The sequence below is a fragment of the Monodon monoceros genome, unplaced genomic scaffold (assembly GCF_005190385.1).
Source record: "Monodon monoceros isolate NGI ecotype Baffin Bay Population unplaced genomic scaffold, NGI_Narwhal_1 Super_Scaffold_9, whole genome shotgun sequence".
In the NCBI taxonomy this organism is placed as follows: Eukaryota; Metazoa; Chordata; class Mammalia; order Artiodactyla; family Monodontidae; genus Monodon; species Monodon monoceros.
In genome coordinates this window covers 13,383,534-13,392,107 of record NW_021703786.1, presented here as the reverse complement: position 1 = coordinate 13,392,107, position 8,574 = coordinate 13,383,534, and the positions used below count along the sequence as shown (strand labels likewise).

Genomic DNA, 8,574 nt, shown 5'->3' with positions numbered 1-8,574 from the left:
TGAAGGCTTTCTACATTTCCTTCCCACCCACCACCACCTGCCCCTGCCCTTTCCTCTGACAACCCATCCAGTCCCTCTGACTGCGTCAGGTTTGCCCAGCTGGGGGCCTGTCCAGGGTGGGCCCCGCTTCTGGCCATGGAGCTCGTAGCCCAGGTCTGTGCCTCCCTTCCCCAGGCTTCAGTCATCTGTGGTACCAGCTCCTAGAACAGTGCGTGGAATAGAGCAGGTGCTCAATAAATGTTGGTTGAATCCTTTTTGGAGCGCACCTAGAGATCGGTGGATCGACCAATGGGGTAAGTGCAGCCAGGGGCCTGGGTCTGAATCAGGCACATTGAGGGTGGGATGGGGCAGGAGGCTAGGTGGGCAGTAAGCCCCATCTCCACTGTCACCATCGTCAACAGCAACTTTGATACACCGAGCAGTACGCACCATGTGCTGGGTGCCTTGTGAAGCGTTTTACACATATTATCCATTTAGTCCTTGCGACAACTACCTGCCAGGCAGGTAGCATTATTCCTATGTTACCGATGAGAAAACTGAGGCTTAGAAAGGTTAAGTGACTTGCCCAAGATCACACAGTCAGTAAAGCAGTGGAGGCAGGACTGACTCCAGGTCAGCTGACTCCAGCGTGCACATTCCTGACTACAGCATTAAGCTTTTCCAAGCATCAGCCCTGAGGAAGAAGCCCAGCCCCTCCCGCCTCCACTTCTCCCAGGGAAGAACTCAGGGAGGAGGCCTGGAGGGTTGCGGTGGGCACAGCTGCCCAGCTCTCTGACATTCTGCCCTGGCGTCTTAGTAACCTGAGCTGCAGAAAAGCCCATGAAGAGCACGCATTCTCCAGACAGACCAGGGTTCAAATTCCCAGCATTGCCATGTATTAGGTAGGTGAACTTGACAGAGATTGGACCTCTCTGAGCCTCAGCTTCCCCATCTGAAAATTGAACACTATACCACCCCCTCCCTGGCTGTTGCGAGGATAACATGCAAAGTGCCTGGCATGGAGTAGGAGTTTAGCAAATCCAGCCCTTATTAAGGTTTGGAGAACAGTGATCCTCAGGGCAGACTGGGGTTCCCTCGCCCCCCTCTTCTTCCCTTCTTCCCCCTTCCCCCTCTTCTTCCCTGTCACGAGGCAGCGGGTGTAGTCAAGAAGCACCTGGCAGAAGATGGGCTCAGCTGCCCCACCTAGGCACTCTGCCAGGCCCCCCACCCAAGTCCCTGTCCTCGTGGCTCTCCTACCCACCAGGGCTGTGAAGAGGGCCACCTGCCTGGCCTGGAGGTGAGGAAAGGAGGAAGGGGAGGTGAGGGGCGGGGCTGACCCTGAGGGAGGTCACCCGGGCAGTTAATCCAGCCTGACAGAGCAGGGATGAGCAGGGAGGAATTAGGGAGCTTACAACATCCTTTCATCCCGCAGCAGCCCGCCCGCCAGCCTGCCCGCCCAGCCTCCCTCCTTCCTTCCTCTCTCTTTCTGCCCTTTTTTTTCCCTCTCCCTCCCTTTGCTGGCAGCCCAGTCCTAATAAAATGCAGTGTCTCCAGTAAGTCTGCCCGGCTGCCGCCTCGCTGCTCCTGCCTGCACGCAGCCCTCAACCCAAACTGCTCAGCTCAGCCCCGCCTGGCAGCTGCCACTTAACCCTTGCCAGCCTGGCTGGCGTCCGTCCGTAGGCTGGAGGCCCTCCTCCCTTCCACCACCCTCAGGCGTGGTGGGAGGGGGGAGGCGTATTTTCTGAGAGGCAGAAGGGTGAGGTGAGGGCTGGAGGGCCCCCACGTTCTGGAGCCCTGCTGTTCCACAAGGCCCTTCTGTCTTCTGCCTTCTCATCCTTATTCTGCTTTGTGCCTCACCGTAGCCACAGAGGCCAAAAGGGTCGGGATTGTTGTTCCCATTTGACAGATGAGGAAACTGAGATTCTGACGGAGAGGTTCCAGGCTAAGCTGGGTCACCTTGGCTGCTAGGTGGTGTTGCTGACTCTCCATCCTAGACTTTTTCCAGTACAGGGAGCTGCCTACACCTGCGTGTGTGCGTGTGTGTGTGTGTGTGTGTGTGCGCACGTGATGCTCGGGTGACTTGAGCGATGTGTGTGTGCACCTGTGTACCCCCTGGAATGTACGATTTGTATATTTGTGTGATGCTACCATGTCTCAGGTGTGCGTTTGGGTCTGTGTACTGGCCTCAGAGGGCAACACGTTTGCCTGAGGTGGGAGTCCGTGTATGTGTGATGGTAGAGAGATGCGTTTCTTGGTACGTGTGTGTATAAGCGAGAGAGGTGGCTTCACAAGCGTGTGCGTGCATTCACGCTGTCTCCCATCTGTGCCAAGATGTTTGTTCACACACACACCCCTCCGTTCCTACTGCCACCTCCAGCTCTCTGTCCCCAGAGTCTGGCAGCTGGAAGAGGAGGGTGGCGGCACTGCTGGCCCAGGCCGGCAGCCGCAGCAGCAAGAGGGCTCTGAGTCAGGGCCCGAGCACTCCCAGGGAAGGTCAACGTGGAAAACCCTTGTCTGTTTCCATGGTCCAGCCTGGATCCCAGTGGCCTGGGGTCCCTGCCAGCTGTGGGACCAGTGGCGTTCCCCCTGCCTGAGGCCTCACCCTCACCCCCAGCTGAAAGGGATAGACAGGAGGGTGAGGGGCCAGGGCATGGAGGCAGGCGGTTTACACGCGTGTGCAAGCGTGTCTGCGTGTGAGCCCAAGATCACAGAGCAGCCCTGAGATGACCCGGTGGCAGTGGCGGAGGGCTGCTGGCTGGCAGGGGACGCCAAGCCACCAAGCAGAGTGGAGTCAGGGGGGCCAAGGGCTGGGAGCCTCCACTCCCCAGACCGTGGGGGCAGCCATGGGGTCAGAAGCACCTACTACCCGGCGCCAAGCTCAGCCCAGTCCTCGAGCCCAGAGCCCCAGCACTAGGTCCCCAGGGCTCTGACTCCCCCAGGAGACCCTGGAGGCTCAGAGGGCTTTCCCCACCAGACACCTTCCCCAACTCCCGGCCCTCCGCCGAGAGCTGCCTGCCTCTAGCCTCCAGTTCAAAGAGCTCAGTGGTTATTTTCTTCTTTTTTATTAATGTTATATATAAAGATGGGTCCAATAAGAAAGCAGAAATGAGAAGGCTGGGAGGGGGTGGGACTTGGCTTCGTTCCTCTACCCCTGGGGTGGGACTCTTCGAGATCCACCACGTCTCTCCTCTTGCCTGCGCCTCCCACAAACCCAAATCCAGCCGGAGCCCACATCTGTTTCTCTCAGCTCACGACGCACAGGCACAGGCAGGTACATCCAGGAGGAAAGGGCCACATAAATAGGAAACCACAGTAGGGAGGAGGCTGCTTCTCTCTGTTGCTTTAAAAAAAAATACATACTATATATATATATATATATAGCTACAGTCTTCTACCTCTCCTTTTCTTCGATGTTCGACCACATCAGGGGTGGAGGAAAGTTAGCTCTGGGGGGCGTCTGGGCCAGGAAGGGGCAGTGCCACTGACCCTTCAGACAGCCACCCCCTCACCCCTAAAGGCACCGAGTTATAACCCTTCCCATGTGCCCCGTGCACCTCACCCGACATTCTCCGTCTTGGTGGGAATTATCTGTTTCCAAGGCCACCGGAAAGGGGGTGTTTGGGGGTTTGTCTTGCCTTGGAGATTTGGGGTTTGGCGCCAAAACTCCCAACTTACTGGAGGAGAGGAATAGGTGGGGTGCGGGTGAGCAGAGGCACCCACGCAGGGGAGATTGGTCCTATCTGTTAACAATGCCCTTTGTCTTCCTGTTTTTCAACAGCTTTTGAAACCAAAGTTGTGCAAAGTCCTGTACATGGAAGAAGAAATGGGTCCTCGGGAAGGATGCCTGGGATCCACCCCTCCTCTCCGACCAAAGCGGGGGAGGGGAGGTGCTCCTTGAGTTCTCTCTAAAGCCACAAATATTAAAAGCTTCCCTTACTTGGGGGCTTTTCTTTGGTTTAACCCTCAAACCCTAAATGAGGGCTAAAAGTTCAGGGCGGGCTCATTGAGGTCTCCACCCTGAGTCCCAGTCTCAAGGTTCAATGTCTTTTTGGCAGAGGGAATGCTCAGTTAAGGGGCAGCCCAGGTCCCCATGGCAGGACCTTAGGCCTGGCAGGTCCCAGAATCCACAATGCCTGGTGCCCCAGCCCAGGCCTGACCTGAAGACGCTCCGCGGTGTCCCCAGTGCCCAAGGAATCCAGTCTAGGGACTCGGTACTAAGTTTTAGAATCTGGAAGGTGATGAGCCATTTAAAGCCAATCCAGGCTCTTGGAGCAGAAGGGAAACAGCTGTCCCAGCTGGAGTGAAGTTCCCAAACATCTGGAGGGGCACCCCAGTGTCTAGGCAGGGGAAGGGAAATTCAGGGGGCATCCTTGGTCCATGCAAATTTCATCTGGAAGCTCTTGGGTCCCTGGAGGAAGGGGCAAGGGAAGGGGGGAAAGGGGTGTCCTTTCCCCTGTGCTCCTCGATGATTCCTGAGTGTCGGCTAGGACGGAGGCGCCTTTTGCTTGGTCCTGGGGTTCCTTCGTGAGAGTTCAGGCCAGGTGGGTGCTCAGTACACAGCCCCAGGGTTGGGCGGGGGCCCGGGGGAGGCATGGTGCAGGGCGGCTGGTTGAGGCGGTGGCTGCTGTAAGTGGGGTCCACTCAGGTTCTGTGCGTGGTACCAGGAGTTGGTGGGGTCGTCCAGGTAGCTGGGGGAAGCACTGTACGGGAGCGGCGGGGGCAGCTGGCTGCGGGCGGGGGCTGGAGTAGAGTGGGAAGAGGTGTCCCAGAGGGCGGGTGACGGTGGTGAGTTGCAGGCCATGGAATCACTGTTATTGGGGCTGTGCTCCAGGGGCGCCTCCCCGTTCTTGTACAGCTTCTTGAATTTGGAGCGGCGGTTCTGGAACCAGATTTTCACCTGCCCCAGAGAAGAAAGGGGGAGCTAGTTAGCCTCGCAGAACGCTGAGTGAAAACCCATCGGGGAACCCAGCCTAGAGAGGGCAAGGCCAGCACCCACCGTCACACGAGATCCAGGCAAAACCCAGGCACCCGAACCCCCAGGCCAGCATCTTTTTTCTGTCGGGGACAGAACTTCGGCCAGGAACTACTGACTGCCTAGGTCCAAAGCGTGTGACCTTGGGGAAGTTACTTAACCTCTCTGGTTCTTGCTTTCCTCATCTACAAAATGGGGATGATGGCAGCACTATTACCTACGTCCTAGGGTTATTATGATGCTCAAATAAGTTAAGACAAATAAAGAACTCAGAACAGCCAGCCATACTACTGACATAGTAAAGCACTGAAGAAAAGGCAGCCCAGGTGGGAGATGGGCGGTTTGTGGTATTTTGTTCACGTTGGAAAGCCGGAAGCAGAGGTGCACAGATACACAGAGACAAATGCACACCCACATAAGCATCTCCATGCGCGGCAACGTACGCACTCACAACTTCACACACGAGACACCAGGCTATAAAGACACACACATGCACAGATACAGCCAGATAAGCACCCTGCAAAGGTGAGCACCCACATTCACACACTCAGGAGCCCTCCAGGGCTGGCTAATGGGGGTGACCTGGGGACTCGAGAGCAGGTGAGCCATGATTTCCCCAGATTTCCCTTGGGGTTTCTCCCCCTCCCCCTGCTGCTCTCCACCCCATGACTGGTACAAACAATGAATCAGCTCCTCACCGGGTGACCCAGATTCCCAGCGGACCAGGCCCCACACAGCCGCAACCCAGGCCCGTCTGTCAACACCTGTAGGGAGCCAGGCGTCCGCCACTCCTCCCCTGAGCAGTGACAGGCTGCTGGGGGCTTTAGGGACAGACTGGGGGTGGGGGAGTCCCACCTCTGAGTTCCTGTCCGCCTTTGTGGGGAAACTCTGCTCTTGGCTCCGGGCACACACAAAGGGGTGGAGCATTTGGGTGCTGAGCAGGAATGCAATCTTTTGATACAAGCACACATTTTTGTACATGCACTCACCCCTGTGCCCAGTCAAGTACATCTGCCTTGCCATCTATAAGCACAGTGACCCTTGAAAGGTCTCACTCCTTAAGTGTGCTTTCCCACATGTACACAGATCCATTAGCCTGTGTGCAAATATATACATGAATACACGTATATGTACACCTCTTACACACACATGCCTAGCCTGGGGGGAGACACGGTGTAGACTCCTATCAGTAACCAACCCTGTGAGTGACCCACACTGTTGGGGGCCTGTGGGAGCTGTCAATTCTGGGGTACAGGGAGGCCACCTCTCCTTGTGAGAGGCTCAGTCGCACAGGTTCACAAATATGCACGCCTGTACACGTGCTAATGCACAAACTTCTAACAGAGGTTGAGATCTGGGGGTCCCTCCACCCACAGGCAAGGGTTTCAAGGCCCTGAGGGGAACTTAAGAGGCCATCTAGGCTCAGCAGCGCCTGGGGAGTCCCGGGGTCCCGCGGGGCCCCACCGAGTCCTCGCGGCCCTCGACCGCCCACCACTGACCTGCGTCTGCGTGAGGCCCAGCTGCGCGGCCAGCTCGGCGCGCTCGGGCAGCGCCAAATACTGGGCCTTCTGGAAGCGGCGCTGCAGGGCGGCCAGCTGGTAGCTGGAGTAGATCGTGCGCGGCTTTCGGACCTTCTTGGGCTTCCCGTTCACCATGCGCACCTCGGCTTCCGGTTCCTCCTTCACGGACACTGAGGGCAACGCACGGGGCAGTGGGCGGCTCAGCCTCGGCCTGCGACCCCGGGGCCCTCGTGGGCCCCGCGGGACACCCCACCCTCCGGCCCACCTACTCACCCCGGGACTTCCCGGCTGCTCGCTCCGCCGCCGGCGCCCCGGGTGGGAGCTGCGTCCACAGTGCCGGGCCGGCGGCCGCCCGCGACGCGGCGCTCCGCCGCTCCCAGCTCCGCGCCCCCAGACCGCGGTCCCGGCGCCAAGCTACCACCGGACGCGCACGGCCGCCGCCTCGCTCTCCGCAGCTCCCGCCACCGTCTGCCCGCCGCCCTGTCACCCGCACCACGCTGTCGGTCGCTTCTCTCCCTCTTTCCCTTCCGTCCTCCCTTCCTTTATTGTTCTTTAAACTTTTTATTTTAGCATAGTTTTAGATTTTCCGAAAAGTTGCAGACACATCAGACTCCCTTCTTCTTTCCTTCCTTCGCCCTTTCCTCTGTTCCTTTCTTGTGTCCTTTCTCTCACTTTGTCTCTCCACTTTTACGCTGACTCCACTTTTCTCTTTTTCAGTTTCTCCACTCTCCGCTGCTGCTTCCTTCCCTGTTCCGGTAATTCTGAGGGGTCTCTCTCCGTGTCCCCCTCACCTTTCTCCCTCCCCCCCCAGCCCAGATCCAAAGCGGGGTCGCAGAGCTTCCAGCGCCCGCTGCCTACCCGCCAGCCCTCTACAGCCCGATGGAGGACCGCCTGCTGAAGTGCCCGGAGAGCACCTGGAGCAGGAGGTTCTCTGACATCCACAGCCCCTGCGTCCTCGCCTCGCTCACCCGGATCCTCACCCAGGACCACGGCGCCGCACACGCACCACGCCCCGAAGGCGCGCAGTCTCGGGACTGGAAGGTCGTCTGTCCCCTCTGGGGGTCATCTAGCCCACCTTCTCTAACTTCGGACAGGTACATTTCTTACCCGGGGCGCCTCCCTAGATTTCCGCTCCAATTCCTCGCCTTTCTCTCGCTCGCTCGGGAACCTCCCCGTGTCCCCCACTCTCCCGCGACCCTGTGGTCCTCACCTGGGTCCTGCGCGGGCAGTGGCTGTTCCCGGTAGGCTCCGTATTGCCGGTAGGAGGTTCCGTAGGTATACTCGGACTTGGGCGAATACGCGCCCGTGCCTGCAAGCCCGTTGAGGTTGAACTGGTGGTGGTAGGTGTAGGGGTTCACGGTCTGGCCATACGGCTGGCCCGAGTAGTAGTCGTGCTGGGGAGCGCTGTAGTAGCCCAGGTCAGTGACGGAAGACTCCGGCAGGGTGGGCGAGTCCTTGGAACCCGCATGGCAGCTGAGCGAGCTGGAGATATCGGTGAGGATGCTGCTGAGCTTGCGATCGAAGGAGCCACTCATCCTGGCGGGCGCCGCGCCACCCCCCGGGCTGGCCTCGGCCGGAGCGCCGGAACCGGCAGGAGCGCGGGGGAGGCGGAGGAGACGAGGCGGGGGTGCGTGTCCGGAGGGCAAGGGGAGGTCCCGGCAGCGTCTCTGGGGAGGCTCGGCCGAGGGGCGCTTAGACCGTCGCCGGGCTTCCGGCGGTCGCGGCGCGCCTCTTGTAGCGTCCCAAGCCACAGTCAAATGCTACCAGCTCCGCCCGGCCAGCCGGTTATAGACTCAATAGTGGAGTCGCGGAGGGAGGCCCCAGCGCTCTGATTGGCTGCAAGTCTTGCCTTCCAGGCAAAACATGCTCTTGAGCTCTTTGGTTCCTCTCTCTCTCTCTCTCTCTCTCTCTCTCTCTCTCATTCTTTGTTGTTACCCAACACACACACACACACACACACACACTCACACAGACCCCTCTGTTCCTCCTCCTGTGGGTCCCTCCCTCAGCCCAGATAAACCCCCAGTGTCTCTGAAGGAAAGAGTGGGAGGAGGGTGTCTATCTGTAGAGTCCCCAGGATCCTTCAGTCTGTCTGTCTCTCTG

At 58.8% G+C, this 8,574-nt stretch overlaps 1 protein-coding gene across 1 annotated transcript; it reads right to left on the bottom strand.

Annotated features, from left to right (window-relative positions):
• Positions 1 to 3,025: 3,025 nt before the first annotated feature.
• On the bottom strand, positions 3,026 to 8,227 carry DLX3 (distal-less homeobox 3). Its single transcript, XM_029213005.1, has 3 exons — positions 7,682 to 8,227; positions 6,451 to 6,641; positions 3,026 to 4,876 (listed from the first exon to the last, which is right to left on the bottom strand). The coding sequence occupies exons 1-3, from the start codon at positions 8,004 to 8,006 to the stop codon at positions 4,529 to 4,531; spliced, it is 864 nt and encodes a 287-aa protein (XP_029068838.1). The 5' UTR covers positions 8,007 to 8,227; the 3' UTR covers positions 3,026 to 4,528.
• Between the last annotated feature and the right edge of the window lie 347 nt (positions 8,228 to 8,574).